General features: G+C 48.1%; 1 protein-coding gene across 1 annotated transcript in view; it reads left to right on the forward strand.

Moving 5' to 3' along the window:
• The first annotated feature begins 2090 nt into the window (after positions 1-2090).
• Positions 2091-18866, forward strand: part of HIF1A (hypoxia inducible factor 1 subunit alpha) — a 121250-nt gene continuing 104474 nt past the window's right edge. Inside the window, exon 1 of the mRNA XM_030214155.1 lies at positions 2091-2393. Coding sequence (XP_030070015.1) covers positions 2362-2393 — 32 coding nt within the window. The 5' untranslated portion in view covers positions 2091-2361. The remainder of the gene's footprint in view (positions 2394-18866) is intronic.

Here is an 18866-nt window from a genome sequence, read left to right on the forward strand (position 1 = left end):
AACAATTATTTGTTTTACCTTGGTGTTTGTGGGTATCATTTTTGTGTGGTTATTACTCTGGATGGTGCCATTTCCTGGATCCTGAAAGTACTTTGCCCCAAGATTCAGTCTTACAACACACCTCGTGGATAATCTGATGAAATACTGGTGATTGCTTAATTAAAGTTCCTGATTACAGGGGAGAAAGTGATAACATTTCAGACTCAGTTTATATTATTCACACCTATGAACAAACAGCCTAGTTTTTGAATGAAGTTCCAACAGAACCTGTATAAAATAGATATAGATTATTTTTTGTTTTACATTTACGGCTTCATTTAACAACTGGGTGCCTATCAGGCTTATTTTCGAAAGTGATCGCTGGCCATTTCCTGACATAAATCGGGAGATGGCCAGCAATCTCTCAAAAGCGGCGAAATCCGTATAATCGAAAGCTGCTTTTTTGATAGCATCGCCGCTTTCCCGTTGCCGAGCCGGTGAAAGTTCAAGGGGGTGTGTCGGCGGCGTAGCGAAGGCGGGAAACGGGCGGGCATGGGCGTGGCTACCAGATGGCCGGCTTTTGCGGATAATGGAAAAAAAATCGGCGTTAAGCAGTATTTCACCGGGTTTACTTGGTCCTTTTATTTTCACGACCAAGCCTCAAAAAGGTACCCCAACTCACCAGATGACCACCGGAGGAAATGGGGAATGACCTCCCCACACTCCCCCAGTGGTCACCAACCCCCTCCCACACTAAAAAAAAATAAAAATAAAAACCTTTTTTGCCAGCCTCAAATGTCATACCCAGCTCCCTGACAGCAGTATGCAAGTCCCTGGAGCAATTTTTAATGGGTGCAGTGCACTTCAGGCAGGCAGGCAGACCCAGGCCCATCCCCCCCTACCTCTTACACTTGTGGTGGTAAGTGTTGAGCCCTCCAAACCCCCCAAACCCCACTGTACCCACATGTAGGTGCCCCCCTTCACCCATAAGGACTATGGTAGTGGTGTAAAGTTGTGGGGAGTGGGTTTTGGGGGGCTCAGCACCCAAGGCATGGGAGCTATGCACCTGGGAGGTATTTGTATATTTTTTAAACATTTTTAGAAGTGCCCCCTAGGGTGCCCGGTTGCTGTCCTTGCATGTCAGGGGGACCAGTGCACTACAAATGCTGGTTCCTCCCACGACCAAATGCATTGGATTTCGCCGGCATTTTTTTCCATTATCTCTGAAAAACAAAACCGGCCATCTCAAACCCGGCGAACTCTGGCATTTGGCCGGGCTAAACCGTATTATCGAAAAAAAGATGGCCGGCCATCTTTTTTGAAAATACGGTTCCAGCCAGCTGTTGCGCCACCGCCAAAATAGATTGCCAGCGATGTTCGATTATGCCCCTCCTCCACGTAAACCAGGGTGCCCCTCCTTTACCCCCTTCCAATTACACCTGTGGTTAACCAGTTCCAGGAGAGATAGACTTTCTGGCTAGTCTAGTTTATGGAATACTAGAAATTATGTGCATCACTTGGTGCACCTATTTATGCCTATCACTGACATGGTGTAAGAGGGCACACCTAAACATAGGTGCACCAACGTCGACTTATGTTAGCATACTATAACGGAATCTTGACACCAATATGCTGTTATACAACTGGCACTAAGCGTATAGCAAAGGGGCACCTAAACTGATGAACTAATTTATTGAATTGGCCGGAATGAAATCAATTTCCAAAGGCTATTTACATCTGGATTCATTTTCCTGCAGATTTTTAAAGTGTGCGTTGCTGGCTCTTTGAGTTTGTTTGTGTGACTGACTATTAAACCAACGCTGTACTGTTTTGCTTTTACAGCAGCTTGCTCTCGGCTGCCTCCCCAGAAGCCGCTGCTTTTAGGCTACCTATTAGGCCGCCCTATTGGCCACTGGCGTATGTTTACAAGTTGGTTTAATGATTGAAGACAGACTCTCTAGAACGGGCTCCGAACCGAAGACACTCTAACCTTGCTCAAGCACCAGCAGCCAGGGTAGGGACGCTAAGTAAACTCTTTTACGTGCGTCCGGTACCGCCCCCTCCGCTTCGCCTCGGTGACGCATCGGGAACGTCAGGCCGTGCGTGCCGCCGCCTGCGCCACGGAAGAGGCAAAGCAGCAGTCTCTAGAATTCTTTTTGTGCGTGTGTATCCGAGCCGAGGGTGGGCCGGACGAAGGGACCTGAAAACCAGAGCGAAGGAGCCGAGGAGGAGCGGGACTGTTTCTGTGCTGGGGGAACGTTAGTGCGCTCGAGGAAAGAGCGGCTTTGCTGCCTGGACTTTGTGACCGCTAAGCTCGCGCCTGGACGCTCTCCGTCTTGTTAGGCCGGACGCGGAGTGGAGCATCCGCTGAAGCGCCAAGACATGGAAGGGCCGGTTGCCAACGACAAGAAAAGGTACTGTGGGCCTTGCAGCGACCGTTATGTTCTGTCGCCCCCTCCCCCCCCAACCCCGACTCGGTGCTTGGTGGATGTCCACGTCGCCATTTTGTCGGGATGAGGAGCCCGAAAGTATGGGGGGGGGGGGGGGGAACGACGGTAGGGCTGGCGATTTCCCCTTTGTGTAAAATTGTTGTTATTCCCTTGGCCGCGTTTGTAGATCTAATTTAGAAAAGAAGACATTTCTCTAGGGGGAAGCGGAGTTAGCGCTCCCCTGAGAAGGGTGAATGCTTTTCGCTGCAGAAAAATGTAAAGTTTGATATCACTTGATTTTATCGGTTTTGTACTGGGTACGTTGTATTTGCTTGTCTAGACATCTGGTATGTGTCTGCGTATTGTTGAGATGACAGATTTAGTATAAGGGAAAACGTACATGATATAAAGTAAAAAGTTGCTTTAAAAATGATTACACAAATATTTATATGAAGCACGCTTTTTTTTTTTTTTTAATCCTGTTTGTTGTGATATAAGTGTAGCTTTAAATAATTCTTTTACGTTTAGCGTCTAGACGCTTTCTTTTGTTTATAATCCAAATTTGTTAATAAAGGCTTACAGTTTTAGATGACAGGCGATCAGTGCTTGTTCCGATGTTTAGTAAAGACAGGTACACAATTTCTAATATATGTATATGGAAATGTGCTCTCACTTTGCTGTGTTTATCAATAGTGTTACGGAATTTTTTTTATTAATCTATAATAGCAATTATAGAACCTTTGTTTTGAATTCTGTTTCCACAGAGTACTTAAGGCTAAATGAGCCTTGTGGTTTATTTGTAATTTTCTATTGGGGACTGCTATATTATATACTCGCAAAATGCGTTCACATGTAGAAATATAGTTGAGCTCTTTTAAGGCAGTAATACCTTCCTGTCCCAAAGGCAGAGTGTGTGTGTGTGTGTGTGTGTGTGTGTGTGTGTTACAATTAAACTAGATAATTTGAGATGAAAATTCTGTGTTAATGGAAGGAAGCTTAGTACACCTGGGCAAGAGTTGGCTGTTGAAGAAACAAAAATATGTTCATTCTGGTTAACTTATTTCAGTAGCTTATTGATGTGAGGAAAAAATATTGTGCGTCTGATTCCTCCCCTGCTGGCCCCCACCCACCTTGCTCATTATGTCCACATTTGTCACTATTTCTGCTATTCCTACAGAATAGAACTATAATGCCTCAGGTTAGGTTTTATGCTGTAGGGCACTCTGTTGCCAGAAGGTGGGGGAAAAAATAATTCTGGACAAGATGCACAAAACTTTAACGACCCTTTTACAACCCTTTAACAAGTTTTAAACCATGACATGCATTAAAGGCCTTTTTCCGACGACGGTAGCAGCTAACAAAAACGGAATGCAGATGAGCAAATTGTGTAGAAACCCTATTGAAATGAGATGCATCAAAGTTTACCGCTTGCCCTAACGCTGGAAAACCACCGGAAAGCTAACGAGAGGTCTGTACCTCTCGTTAGGGCTGCCCGGCTTCCAAACTGTAATATTAAAAAAAAAATTGGGAGGGAGGGGGCAAAAATGCTCATCAGGAGCGTCCTTTATGAGCGTCCTTGCCCCTCCCCCGCCCGAGGTCACCGCTGCTTCCCGCTCCCCCTGCATTAAAATCACAAAACTTTATCACAAAACTTTGGGCAGCCCCGGCCCCCTCCTTCCCTTTCTCCTCCTTTAAAACAATGGCTCCCGCCATCCTCCGCCCCCGTGCCCCCCCACGCCCGAGGTCGCTGCTGCTCCCCGCTTCCCCCTGCAGCATAAAAATCCAAACTTTAGCAGCCCCGGCCTTCATCTCTTCCTTTCTCTCTACTCTGTCTCCCACAGCTCCGCCTCCCGCCATCCTCCGCCACTGGGCTCCCTCCGCCTTACCGGGCCCGCGCAGCGCCTCTCACCTCTGTGTGAAGGCGCTGCACGGGCAAGAAGAACATCTGATCGCCGCCGAGTCTTCAGGACGTCTCTCCTTTCCTGACCTGGGCCCGCCCTTGTCTGACGTAAGCGTCAGACGAGGGCGGGCCTAGGTCAGGAAAGGAGAGACGTCCTGAAGACACGGCTGCGATCAGATGTTCTTGCCCGTGCAGCGCCTTCACACAGAGGTGAGAGGCGCTGCGCGGGCCCGGGGAGGGGCGGAGGATGGCAGGAGGCGGAGCTGTGGGAGAGAGTAGAGAGGGAGGGGGGCGGGGGCTGCTAAAGTTTGGATTTTTATGCTGCAGGGGGAAGCGGGGAGCAGCAGCGACCTCGGGCGGGGAGGGGGGGGGGCAAGGCTGTCCATACAGGACGCTCCTGCAACGTGTTTGTGTTCTGGGTTCTTTTGTTGTTGTTTTGACGTTTGTGGCATGCGCAGAGCAGCCAGCATAACGCTTGGCTGCTTTGCGCATGCTTTAGGGGCCGATTACCAATGTGGATTACACCAGTTTAATGATTCTTTAATGCATTCTAGTTTGCAATACCGCACTGAATATGTGCGACTTGTTTTTTTAGTGCATTCTTTGTTTTTTAAAATTCGTTAAGGACTTTTACGTTTTAGATTCTTTTACGTTTGATTGATGCATCTGGTCCTCTGTAACTATGCACCCACCTTTACGTAACTTGCTTGTGTAAAATGGCAGAATGCTACACTTTTGCAGGTAGATGTATACTTACACCCATAAGTGCTAGCAGGGTGCTTAAGGGCACATGTAAGTGGCATGGTATGTAAATGTAAGGAGGTGAGCAGATAACATTCGAGGGCAGTGAACGAGGCGAGGCGCCTACTTGTGTAATTTTATAGAATGGCTTAAATACAGCACGGCCATGCAAAATTTATGTGGCCACAGTTATGCCAGATGATGGCTGGTGTAACTGCGGGTGTGTAAATGTTAGGCATACCAATACTGGATCATGCTAGTTTTCTGTCTTGGAATCTGGTTGTACAGATTTATGGAATAGGCTTTCACTTTGCTGCATTGGGGTGCCCAAGGAGGTTTTATGATGGGGGATGGCATGATGTCAAAAAGTTGAAGCTGTCTCCCCCGCGCAGCTGCCATATTTTTTGATCCCCAAACATTCGTAGATGCTATTGAAAACAATAGCGAACTTGTGAGGTTTGACTGCTTACATATTTTTTTTTTTTTTTTATTTGAAAGCTTCCCATATATAAACGGAGTCATTTTTACTTCTGGGGGGTCCCCACAACTTGGCCTCGAAGCTCAGGCAGAGCCGGGGCCTTTCTTAAAGCTGCCTGCTACAAAATCCAAAAACAAGCCTGCAGCTCTAGGGCGTGCTCAGACCGCAGCTCCAGAGGTAAAAAAACAAACAAACAAACAAACCTCGGGTTACATATGGGAAACTGTCAAATTAAAAGAACAAAACACATAGTCATAAATCTTACAAGTTTACTGTTGTTTTCAATAGTGTTTGTGAATGTTTGGGGTCACACAGAATGGTGCTAAGCTTCGCCTACTGGCTTCTGCCGCCAGAATGGGCCAGATAGTCTCATACTGTCTCCTGTCATAAAACCTTCAGGCACTCCCACTGTCAAAATTGCCTCCAAAGTGGTAGCTGTTCAGGGCACTTAAAGTTTGTGCACTATGCACAAGTTCTATAATGACAGTTAAGCACTTAATTGTCGTAGAATACAAGAGTAAAGGTTTCCAGTTATGCATGTAATACTAGCTCTGGCAGGCATAAATACTTGTCTAAATGTGGCAGTCACATACATAATGGACAGTATTCTGAAAACTTGCTATCTTACACATGTTCACATCCCTTTTGCAGTTAGACGTTAATATAATATAATAGCACCTAAGTGCGATTATTTTCATAACTGCAAATCAGGGCCAGTTAGTGCCAATTAACTCTAATGCACATTATTGGGTAATATCAATTTGCACCTAACTGTTCAATTAGCCTATATGTGTAACTGGCACTATTGTATACCTGTGTCAATGGTGTGCTGGAGCTGGCTTGCGAGAGCCATTTTAAGTTTTTAAGAATTTTGAAAGCTGGTTAGGACACCCCCCCCCCCAGCTTACTTTAACAACCAGCTCCCAAAATTTGAACTCTTTTAATTTGCTGGTGGAGATAATAGACTGCCGCCACTCCCTGCTGCTTGTTTTCTGGCTTTGAGTAGCATGCAGGGACTTCTCGTGTGTGAGAAGTCCCGGCATGCTTCTCGGAGCCAGAAACAGGCAGCGCGGAGCCCCGGCAGTCCTGCCAGTAAAGTTATGCGTAGTGAGGAATGCGTTCGTTCCCTCTCCCAATCCACCCTTACCCCCCCCCCCCCCCCCCCCCAAAACCAAAAAAAAAATTACAGGGCTGGCTACACTTGGCGAGAGAGCAAGTTCTTAAAAACTTACTAGTGACCATGCACAATTTTGTATGCAAAGTGTGAAAATGTGCACACAAGATTATAGAATGAGGAGGAAAGTGACTGTGGCATAAACATGGACCACACACTTTAAACATTTAAAGTATTGTTGCAGAACTCCTGGTCTCACTTTGCTCCTCCTCCCTTTTTCTCTTTCTTTAAAAAAAAAAAAGTTTAGAGGAATTGGGAGGCTAGGAATACTTTACTTTTTTTTTTTTTTTTAAGAGCTAAATACAACCAAAAACAAGTTGTAATTTTTTTTTTTTTTTTTTTGTGGTTCTGGTCTTGACTGTAACACATGCTTAAACAACTGATGCGCTGTTTCAGTGGTATTCATTTCTGGTGTTTGAGGGCAGCAGAAGAGGTGAGGTTTTCAGGATACACTCAATAAATATACATATGAGAGTTACATTCATATTGCCTTCATTGTATGCTAATTTTTAGGGCAATCCTGCAGTCTTCTGACTACCTTTGCACTATTATTTTAAAACTCACTCTTCCTTTGACACCAGATTTGAAAATTCAGTATTTTTGGCTCAGAGTGGATAGTGAAGTAAGTTGTGCATATATAACACTACAGCATTCCCTTAATGTTTTTTTTTTAAAATGTTGATTCCAAAGATATCTGAGTGAATCTGTTGATTTATTGGGCAGTAAAACAAACAATGCTTATCCAGTTTTAGGTTAGTCTTTTTGTGTGTATTATGCTGACTAAACTGGGTGGAATTTGTGTACTTGCTTACTTTTCACTTTTGTGGGAATAGTCCTAGAAAATATTTCTGATGAGCTACTATTAAGACTGTTATTTTAGTATTAAATCCTGTTATTAGTAACTAGGTCTCATTGCATAAAATGGTATGTGTGCTAAAATAGCACAAGTTAGTGCAATTGTGTACAATTTACAATTTGAAGTCTTTTAATATCGGAAGCATGTATTGTGCTCAGTAGGGCATTACAGTAATTTAAAGTGAGATCACCAGAAAGTGGATCAATACATGGAGAGCAGATTTACAGGTCCTTTTATTTTTTATTTATTGATTGCATTTGTATCCCGCATTATCCCACCTCTTTGCAGGCTCACTAAGCCACTCTAAGAAGTGGCCAGCGCTGCTGTCAGTGCGTGGGTTTTGAGTTCTGTAGCCATCTTTAGCGCTTCAATAAAATGGCCACATTTGTTTTTTTTTAGTTTTAAACAGTTTTTTATTGAACAATCAATAAGACATTACATTTTTGAAGTTGTGTGTCATGTTCATTTTTCCCCATTACAGAGTGTCTTGTCTCTTTTAACAAATACAATGTCATTTCTCCAAATACATTGATCTCCCACACTAGTCCCCAACATCAGAACATTAATATAGCAAAATACTGATGGAAATAGACCGGCCTCACAATCCTGCCCCCAACTACTTCCAGAGGCTCACATGAGCCATATTCTGCAAGCATTATTAACATCTCTTCAACAAATAAACGAGAGTTCTTACTTCTAATGTTATCCATCCTTCAAATGTCATTGATCAATCACAATCATAAAATTGTCAATTTCTTCCCCCCTCTCTCCTATGCATCCTTCCCGCCCCACTCCCTTCCCCCTCCCCCAAGGTCAGTTCTCTAAAAAAAAAAAAAAAAAAACTGGTCATGACTGTCACCAGATGCAGTAAGTTACACTCTATCAAAAGCCCCCTAATTGGTTGAGAACTGCACTGCGTGCTCTTGGGGCCAAAACTTGTATATAACATTTCCATATTAAGTAGAACTCCTTTTGTCTCTTAACTTTCCATTGCACTTCTCGCAGCTCCATTAGCAATAACGCATGGATTTTATTGCGCCACTGCCAATATGTGGGAGCCTCTTTTTGAACCCAATTGGCCAGAATACATTTTTTACCTATTAGAAACGCTCTATACAGCAGTAGATTAGGATATACAGCGCCATAACCCCCCAGCGAATCCTCCCCCAACAACACACTCTCTGGTCTCATTGGTATGTGTTTATTCAGTATGTATTCCATAAAAGTACCCACCCTTATCCAAAAGCGCTTTATCTCTGGGCAGTCCCACATGGCATGAAAGTATGTACATTGTGGCCCTCCGCACTTGCCACATTGTGGTGATTCCACCCCTCCCATTTTATACAATCGGAATAGCACTCTGCCTTGACATTCCCTAAGGTCCGCATTGCTTAGTCTCCTTGGTTATCTGCCGCATGCTTCTCAATAATCTTTGTGTAGTGATTTCTTTTTGTAAATCCTCTGACCACTTCCCCACCAAGTGCGTCAGCGTTCTATGTGTAGCATTTTGCATTAGCCTTTTATGTAGTAGTGAGATAGAGATTCTCCGAGGACAAGCAGGCTGCTTGTTCTCACTGATGGGTGACGTCCACGGCAGCCCCTCCAATCGGAAACTTCACTAGCAAAGTCCTTTGCTAGCCCTCGCGCGCCCGCGCGCACCGCGCATGCGCGGCCGTCTTCCCGCCCGAAACCGGCTCGAGCCGGCCAGTCTTCTTTTGTCCGCACTCGGTACGGTCGTGTTTTCGCCGTGTCGAGCCCCGGAAAGTCGACCTCGCGCGTCCAATTGTTTTGAACGTGTTTTTTTCCTTCGGGAAAGCTTTGTCCTAGTCGGGAAGTGCTCCGGAAACCCCTCGCCGGGTTTCGTGTAAATCCTCCCCGTACTTCCAGCTTTTTTGCCCCGGTAAGTTTTCTTTCGTCGTCGGGGTAGGCCTCTTTTCGGCCTCGGTCGAGATTTTTTCTCCCTCTAAATTTTGGTGCTCCAAATTTCGCCATTTCGGCTTTTGATTTCGCCGGCGTGATTTTTCCGCCCATGACATCGAAGCCTTCCAGCGGCTTCAAGAAGTGCACCCAGTGCGCCCGGGTTATCTCGCTCACTGATCGACACTCGTCGTGTCTTCAGTGTCTGGGGGCCGAGCACCGCCCTCAGAACTGTAGTCTGTGTTCCCTACTTCAAAGGCGGACTCAGGTAGCGAGACTAGCCCAGTGGAACGTGTTGTTCTCGGGCTCTTCGTCGGCATCGGCACCGGGATCTTCGAGTGCATCGACGTCGTCAGCGTCCAGACCATCTTCCTCGGCCGCCCCTGCATCGAGTGCATCGAGGCATCGGGCCTCTGCATCGGCGCCGAGACATCGGATAGCTGCATCGACGTCGGTGGTACCAGGACCTCGTCTGCTGATGTCGTCGGACGGTGGTGCATCGGGTGGAGTGCAGGTGAGGGCTGTCCATTCCCCTGCTGGTGGCGGTGAGCCCTCGGGTGGGTCTCCTCCTACCCTGAGGGCTCCTGCGGTACAGCCCCCCCGAGACCGACCTTCTTCAGTCTCGGCCCCGAGGAAGCGACGGATGGATTCGACGTCCTCCTCGTCGGTGCCGGGGAGCTCCGGTGACATGCTTCGGAAGAAATCGAAGAAGCATCGACACCGGTCTCCTCCCCGTGTCGGCACCGAGAGCTCTGGGTCGCCGAGGGATTCGGCACCCAGCAGGCATCGGCACCGAGAGGACCGCTCACCCTCTGTTCAGGAGGTGTCGATGCGCTCCGCTCTGGACAGCCCGGAACAGCCTCCACGCCCGGAACAGGTTCTGACGTCGACGCCTGCATCGACCTCTCAGCCTTTCTCTGCAGCCACTCTAAACGAGAGCCTCCGGGCCGTTCTCCCAGAGATTCTGGGAGAGCTGTTGCGCCCTACCCCTCCGGTACCGGCGGTGCTTGCGCCTCCGGTACCGTCGAGCGTGGCGCCGGCTGGCCCATCGCCCAGGTTGAGGTCCCCGACGTCGGTACCCGCGTGCGGTGCCGACCGCGGCCACCTCCCAGGAAGGCTCCCCGACTACGTCGGCGGAGGGAGCTTCGCCGATGCGGGCCAGGGAGTCTACCTCTCGACGCCCCCATCGTGGACGTGGCTCCACAGAGTCGAGCAGGGCGAGGTTGCAGACACAGGTCCGTGAACTTGTGTCTGACACCGAGGGTGAGGCCTCGTGGGAGGAAGAGGAAGATCCCAGATATTTCTCTGACGAGGAGTCTGAGGGTCTTCCGTCTGATCCCACTCCCTCTCCTGAGAGACAGCTTTCTCCTCCCGAGAGTCTGTCTTTTGCCTCCTTTGTCCGGGAGATGTCTACGGCCATCCCCTTCCCGGTGGTTGTGGAGGACGAGCCCAGGGCTGAAATGTTTGAGCTCCTGGACTATCCTTCTCCACCTAAGGAAGCGTCCACTGTTCCCTTGCACCATGTCCTAAAGAAGACATTGCTTGCGAACTGGACAAAACCATTAACTAACCCCCACATCCCCAAGAAGATCGAGTCCCAGTACCGGATCCATGGGGACCCAGAGCTGATGCGCACGCAGTTGCCTCATGATTCTGGAGTTGTGGATCTGGCCCTAAAGAAGGCTAAGAGTTCTAGGGAACATGCTTCGGCGCCCCCGGGCAAAGACGCTAGAACCTTAGACTCCTTTGGGAGGAAGGCCTACCATTCCTCTATGCTCGTGTCCAAGATCCAGTCTTACCAGCTCTACACGAGCATCCACATGCGGAACAATGTGCGGCAGTTGGCGGGCTTGGTTGATGCTCTTCCCCCCGAGCAAGCCAAGCCTTTTCAGGAGGTGGTCAGGCAGCTGAAGGCGTGCAGAAAATTCCTGGCCAGAGGAGTTTATGACACTTTTGATGTTGCGTCCAGGGCCGCTGCTCAAGGTGTGGTGATGCGCAGGCTCTCATGGCTGCGTGCCGCCGACATGGAGAATAGACTCCAGCAGCGGATTGCGGACTCGCCTTGCCGTGCGGACAACATTTTTGGCGAAAAAGTCGAACAGGTGGTAGAGTCTCTCCACCAGCGGGACACCGCATTCGACAAGTTCGCCCGCCGGCAGCCTTCAGCTTCTACCTCTACAGGTAGACGATTTTTCGGGGGAAGGAAGACTGTTCCCTATACTTCTGGCAAGCGTAGGTACAATCCTCCTTCCCGACAGCCTGTGGCCCAGGCTAAGCCCCAGCGCGCTCGCTCTCGTCAGCAGCGTGCGCCTCAGCACATGATTCAGCAAAACGATTGGCTATGCTCTCTGGACTTGAAGGATGCCTACACACACATCCCGATACTGCCAGCTCACAGACAGTATCTGCGATTTCAGCTGGGCACACGCCACTTCCAGTACTGTGTGCTACCCTTTGGGCTCGCCTCTGCGCCCAGGGTGTTCACAAAGTGCTTAGCTGTGGTAGCAGCGGCGCTTCGCAGGCTGGGGGTGCACGTGTTCCCATATCTCGACGATTGGCTGGTGAAGAACACATCCGAGGCAGGAGCCCTGCAGTCCATGCAGATGACTATTCGCCTCCTGGAGCTACTGGGGTTTGTGATAAATTACCCAAAGTCCCATCTTCTCCCAGTGCAGAAACTCGAATTCATCGGAGCCCTGCTGGATTCTCGGACGGCTCGCGCCTATCTCCCAGAGGCGAGGGCCAACAACTTGTTGTCCCTCGTCTCGCGGGTGCGAGCGTCCCAGCAGATCACAGCTCGGCAGATGTTGAGATTGCTGGGCCACATGGCCTCCACAGTTCATGTGACTCCCATGGCCCGCCTTCACATGAGATCTGCTCAATGGACCCTAGCCTCCCAGTGGTATCAGGCCGCTGGGGGTCTAGAGGACGTGATCCACCTGTCCACGAGTTTTCTCGAATCCCTGTATTGGTGGACGATTTGCTCCAATTTGACTCTGGGACGTCCCTTCCAAATTCCTCAGCCACAAAAAGTGCTGACCACGGATGCGTCTCTCCTGGGATGGGGAGCTCATGTCGATGGGCTTCACACCCAAGGAAGGTGGTCCCTCCAAGAAAGCGATCTACAGATCAATCTTCTGGAGTTGCGAGCGATCTGGAACGCTCTGAAGGCTTTCAGAGATCGGCTGTCCCACCAAATTATCCAAATTCAGACAGACAATCAGGTTGCCATGTACTATGTCAACAAGCAGGGGGGCACCGGATCTCGCCCCCTGTGTCAGGAAGCCGTCAGCATGTGGCTCTGGGCTCGCCGTCAGGGCATGGTGCTCCAAGCCACATATCTGGCAGGCGTAAACAACAGTCTGGCCGACAGGTTGAGCAGGATTATGCAACCTCACGAGTGGTCGCTCAATTCCCGTGTGGTGCGACAGATCTTCCAGGCGTGGGGCACCCCCCTGGTGGATCTCTTCGCATCTCAAGTGAACCACAAGGTCCCTCAGTTCTGTTCCAGGCTTCAGGCCCACGGCAGACTGGCGTCGGATGCCTTCCTCCTGGATTGGGGGGAAGGTCTGCTGTATGCTTATCCTCCCATACCTCTGGTGGGGAAGACTTTGTTGAAACTCAAGCAAGACCGAGGCACCATGATTCTGATTGCTCCCTTTTGGCCGCGTCAGATCTGGTTCCCTCTTCTTCTGGAGTTATCCTCCGAAGAACCGTGGAGATTGGAGTGTTTTCCGACCCTCATCACGCAGGACGAAGGGGCTCTTCTGCATCCTAACCTCCAGTCCCTGGCTCTCACGGCCTGGATGTTGAGGGCGTAGACTTTGCCTCTTTGGGTCTGCCAGAGGGTGTCTCCCGCATCTTGCTTGCTTCCAGGAAAGACTCCACTAAGAGAAGTTACTTCTTTCATTGGAGGAGGTTTGCCGTCTGGTGTGACAGCAAGGCCCTAGATCCTCGCTCTTGTCCTACACAGACCCTGCTTGAATACCTTCTGCACTTGTCTGAGTCTGGTCTGAAGACCAACTCCGTAAGGGTTCACCTTAGTGCAATCAGTGCATACCATTACCAAGTGGAAGGTAAGCCGATCTCAGGACAGCCTTTAGTTGTTCGCTTCATGAGAGGTTTGCTTTTGTCAAAGCCCCCTGTCAAGCCTCCTACAGTGTCATGGGATCTCAATGTCGTTCTCACCCAGCTGATGAAACCTCCTTTCGAGCCACTGAATTCCTGCCATCCGAAGTACTTGACCTGGAAGGTCATTTTCTTGGTGGCAGTTACTTCGGCTCGTAGAGTCAGTGAGCTTCAGGCCCTGGTAGCCCAGGCCCCTTACACCAAATTTCATCACAACAGAGTAGTCCTCCGCACTCACCCTAAGTTTCTGCCAAAGGTCGTGTCGGAGTTCCATCTGAACCAGTCAATTGTCTTGCCAACATTCTTTCCCCGTCCTCATTCCTGCCCTGCTGAACGTCAGCTGCACACATTGGACTGCAAGAGAGCATTGGCCTTCTATCTGGAGCGGACACAGCCCCACAGACAGTCCGCCCAATTGTTTGTTTCTTTTGATCCCAACAAGAGGGGAGTGGCTGTAGGGAAACGCACCATATCCAATTGGCTAGCAGATTGCATTTCCTTCACTTACGCCCAGGCTGGGCTGGCTCTTGAGGGTCATGTCACGGCTCATAATGTTAGAGCCATGGCTGCGTCGGTAGCCCACTTGAAGTCAGCCACCATGGAGGAAATTTGCAAAGCTGCGACGTGGTCATCTGTCCACACATTCACATCTCATTACTGCCTGCAGCAGGATACCCGACGCGACAGTCGGTTCGGGCAGTCAGTTCTTCAGAACCTGTTTGGGCTTTAGGATCCAACTCCACCCCCCGAGGGCCCTGTTTGTTCTGTTCCAGGCTACACTCTCAGTTAGTTGGTAAATTTTTTAGGTCAATCTCAGTTATGTCCTCGCCGTTGCGAGGCCCAATTGACCAATGTTGTTGTTTTGAGTGAGCCTGGGGGCTAGGGATACCCCATCAGTGAGAACAAGCAGCCTGCTTGTCCTCGGAGAAAGCGAATGCTACATACCTGTAGAAGGTATTCTCCGAGGACAGCAGGCTGATTGTTCTCACAAACCCGCCCGCCTCCCCTTTGGAGTTGAGTCTTCCCTTGAAGTGTATTGTCTTGCTACATACTGGACTGGCCGGCTCGAGCCGGTTTCGGGCGGGAAGACGGCCGCGCATGCGCGGTGCGCGCGGGCGCGCGAGGGCTAGCAAAGGACTTTGCTAGTGAAGTTTCCGATTGGAGGGGCTGCCGTGGACGTCACCCATCAGTGAGAACAATCAGCCTGCTGTCCTCGGAGAATACCTTCTACAGGTATGTAGCATTCGCTTTGCCTCCTCATTGGGCATTTCAAATAGGTTTTATAGCATGGTAAGCACGTCTATGACAAGTGATTGATGTGGGATACTGGAAATATAATGTGAAATCTGGTGGTATGCAAATTTGTCCATCCACAATAAATCTCCCAGTCCCAAAGCATCCAAATTTATGATATTCCCTTCAGAATCCACTATGTCTTGTAAAAGAATGATCCCTTTTTGTGACCATCGTTTGAATCTTGGGCTTTCTATCCCTGGTAGGAACTCTCCATTCCCTGTTATAGGTAAAAGTCTGCTATGGTGTTCATCAAACAGCCAAAACTGACTCAATTCTTTCCATACCATTCTAAGGGGTCTGATCACTATATTCCTACGTAAGTATGCTGGTAGTGCGGTTAACCGTGCCTGTAATACATATTGTAGTTTCAAGGGATGGACCCAATCTTCTTCTGTTTTCCTCGGAGTATAATATGAGGTTCCCAACATCCAATCCCCTATATGTCTTAGCAAACATGCTTTATTATATTGCTGTAAATCCAAGACCCCAAATCCCCCTCTATCCCATGGGTCCATCAAATTTTGCCAGCCTATCTGTGGTCGTCTTTTATGCCAAAAACATTTGGACAGGAGGCCCATCAACTTTTTCCAGTCCCGTTTAGTCAGATAAATTGGCAAAATCTGAAAACAGTAAAGCCACCTTGGGAAAAGTATCATATTGAACAACGAAATCCTCCCAGATAATGAAATTGGTAAGTTATCCCACTTCTCTAACATTTGTTTTGTGTATGCAAATAATCGGGTCACATTTAGTTGATATAAGTGTACTGGATCTCCCGGTAACTGCACTCCAAGGTACAAAAACGAGCGATCCGTTCTCCTAAAAAGACAGTTTAATCGTGTCCACTCTTCATCTGACATCCACAATGTTTGGACTTCAGATTTATCTAAATTCAGACAAAATCCTGAGAAATCCCCATATTCTTTAAATATTTCCAAAATAGCTGGCAACGACTCTTTTGGATTCTGAAGGATGACCAAAAGATCATCCGCAAAGGCTGAGATTTTAAATTGCTCGGTTCCTAAACAGACTCCCTGTACAGTCTCGATGCTCGTGATGTCCCGGATTAAAGGGTCCAACACCAGTACAAACAATAAAGGGGATAGGGGGCATCCCTGTCTTGTTCCTCTAGCTATGGGAAATTGGCAGGAAGTCTCCCCATTCACTGACACCTCTGCCACTGGATTCTTATATATTGTATGTATGGCCCTCTTAAAAAATCCTCCAATTCCATAGGTCTCCAAGACTGCAAACATAAAGTCCCACCTCACTCTATCAAAGGCTTTATGCGCATCAAAGCTGATAAGTAGTGAGGGGGTACTCCCATACTTTGCCTGTTCCAATGCTAGCAGTATTTTTCTCAAGTTCTTTGCCACTGAGCGTTCTCGGATAAATCCCACCTGTGGGTCTAGCACCAACTGTGGAAGAAACCTAGCCAGCCTATTAGCTAAGATCCTTGCAAATAATTTAGCTTCACATGATAATAAAGATATAGGCCTATAAGATTCGGCTCGGGTCTTTTCCTGGCTTTAGAAAAACAATTATCTGCGCTGTCCTCAATGAGCTCGGCATCTCTCACCTGTGCACATGTGAATTAAATACCCTGGCCATACAAGGTGCAATATCCTCCACTAGAATTTTATACCATTCTGCCGTAAATCCATCCACCCCAGGTGATTTATATAGGGAACTAGCTCTTACGTTCCAACTGACTTCATCTTCAGTAATATCCGCTTCCAATATCTCCTGTTGTTGTCTGGTAAGTTGTGGAAGCTTTTGTCCCTCTAGATATGCTTTCGCCTCTAGACCCTCCTCTGGGGGAAGAGCATACAACTGGGTGTAGAAAGTTTCAAAAACCTTATTAAGGTCTGTATTCGTATGTTGGCTCTTTCCCTGTGTGTCTTGGATTTGTGTCACCCATCTTCTGCCCCCTACTTGATGAACCAATCGCGCCAATAATTTCCCCTGCTTGTTAGCATGCTTATACATCTGGTACTTGTAATATATTTGAGACTGCTGCGTGCGAGTGTGGATCAAGTGATTTAGCTCCATTTGTGTCTCCATATACAGTTTCCTGTGTGTAGCGGAATGTGTCTGCCCATAAATTTGTCTCAGTCTCCGTACCCTTGCCTCCAATCGCAGCATTTCAGCTTCTCTAGCTTTCTTTTTATGGACCGAGTATGAAATATGTCCCCGCAACACAGCTTTAGCTGCTTCCCAGAAAAGTATAGGGTCCCGCTGATAGCTTTCCCTGTTTAATTCCGCATAGTCCTTCCACTTTTCCTGTATAAAGGAATGAAATGTTGTGTCATAGTATAATGCCCTCGGGAATCGCCAGCAAAACGGGCGTTTTTGGTCAATACCCCAGTCTAGTGTAATCCAAATCATAGCGTGATCTGACACTTGTGTGGGGCCTATCTCCGCCTGTGTTAAATATGTCGCTGTGTTCTGAGATGTTAACAAATAATCTATCCGGGATTGTGTCCCATGGGCCCTAGATAAATGAGTATAATCCCTTTCTCCTGGGTGAAGTTACCTCCAGGCATCCACCAAATCCAAACAGGAGCATACCCATGGCACTCCTCTATTGTAATTCACTGGCTTAACTCTTGAAGGACCCGTGCTATCCAGCAACGGATCAAAAACCATATTGAAGTCTCCTCCCATGATTATTGGAATTTGTTCAAAACTCTGCACCTGTCTGGTTAGAGTCTGGAAAAAGTTTTTATCATATTGATTAGGGGCGTATACATTAACCAACAGAAGTGGTTTATTTTGTAGTGTGATGTGCTGTATTATATAGCGGCCATGTGAATCAACAATCCTACTGTTCAACACACACTGCAGTCCTTTGCGGATCAGAATAGCCACCCCTGCTTTCTTGTTCATTGCTGGACTATTCACCACCTCTCCAACCCACCACCGACACAACTTCCCATGTTCTAATGTGTTTAGATGCGTTTCCTGCAACAGGGCTATTTGCGCTTTGTGTCTGTTCAATGTCTGTAGGATCTTAGAGCGTTTAATGGGGAGTTCACCCCTCCCACATTCCAAGAAACAATTTTTACCAGGGTTCTTCCTTAAGCCTCTCCGCTATCAAGATCGCCTGCAGATTGTCTCCTGTTTTCCAGTACCCCTCTCCCGGGTCTTCCCTTGTGACAGTCTGATCCCTCTACTTAAATATGATTCTCTCCAAATCTTGACCTTATGGCGTCTCCCACCCTCCCTCCCTCTCCTCCCCCCCTCCCCAGGCCCACTTCCTTGAGTTCTCTAATATAACCCATCACGTATAGGTGCCCCCAGTCCCCACAGCAGTGATCTTATCATTCTATCATGTTTATGCCAACAATATCAATAACTACATCTCTCCCCCTCCCCTCTATTTATTTCCCCCTCATGCAACCAGGCACATCTCGTCAATCAAACCTTGTTTACTTATACATTTGTATGATCTTTCACTCCTCAAGCACACTTTGTAAAACCGTACCCTTAATCCAAAATAATTTTTATATAATTTGACGGTCCTGTCTTCCTTTGCCTTTTCACCTCAGTATTCATTTGCATCATCCCAATGTTCTTACACTTCAAGTGGCTTCCTCCTGCGATAGTCCATCCAGAACTTCCTGGGCAACTGCCGCCTCAACAAAATATTTTTCCGCGCCCTCATGTTGGATTTTCAATTTTGCAGGGTAAATCAAAGCAAAGCGAATTTTTTTCCGATGTAGCGCCGCACATATTGGCGCGAACTCCTTCCGAGCTGCTGCCACTCGCGCCGAATAATCCTGGAAACAAAGGATTTTCTGACCCTCGTGTTGCAATTCTCCTCCTGATCGGATTGCGTGTAATATTGCTTGTTTGTGTCCATAGTGTAGTATTTTTAGGATCACCGCACGTGGACGTGTTGCTCCCGGCCGCTTCGGGCCCAACCGGTGAGCCCGCTCGACCCTCAGCGGTCCCGGTAGGTTATT

This window comes from Microcaecilia unicolor, chromosome 9, assembly GCF_901765095.1.
Source record: "Microcaecilia unicolor chromosome 9, aMicUni1.1, whole genome shotgun sequence".
Classification (NCBI taxonomy): Eukaryota; Metazoa; Chordata; class Amphibia; order Gymnophiona; family Siphonopidae; genus Microcaecilia; species Microcaecilia unicolor.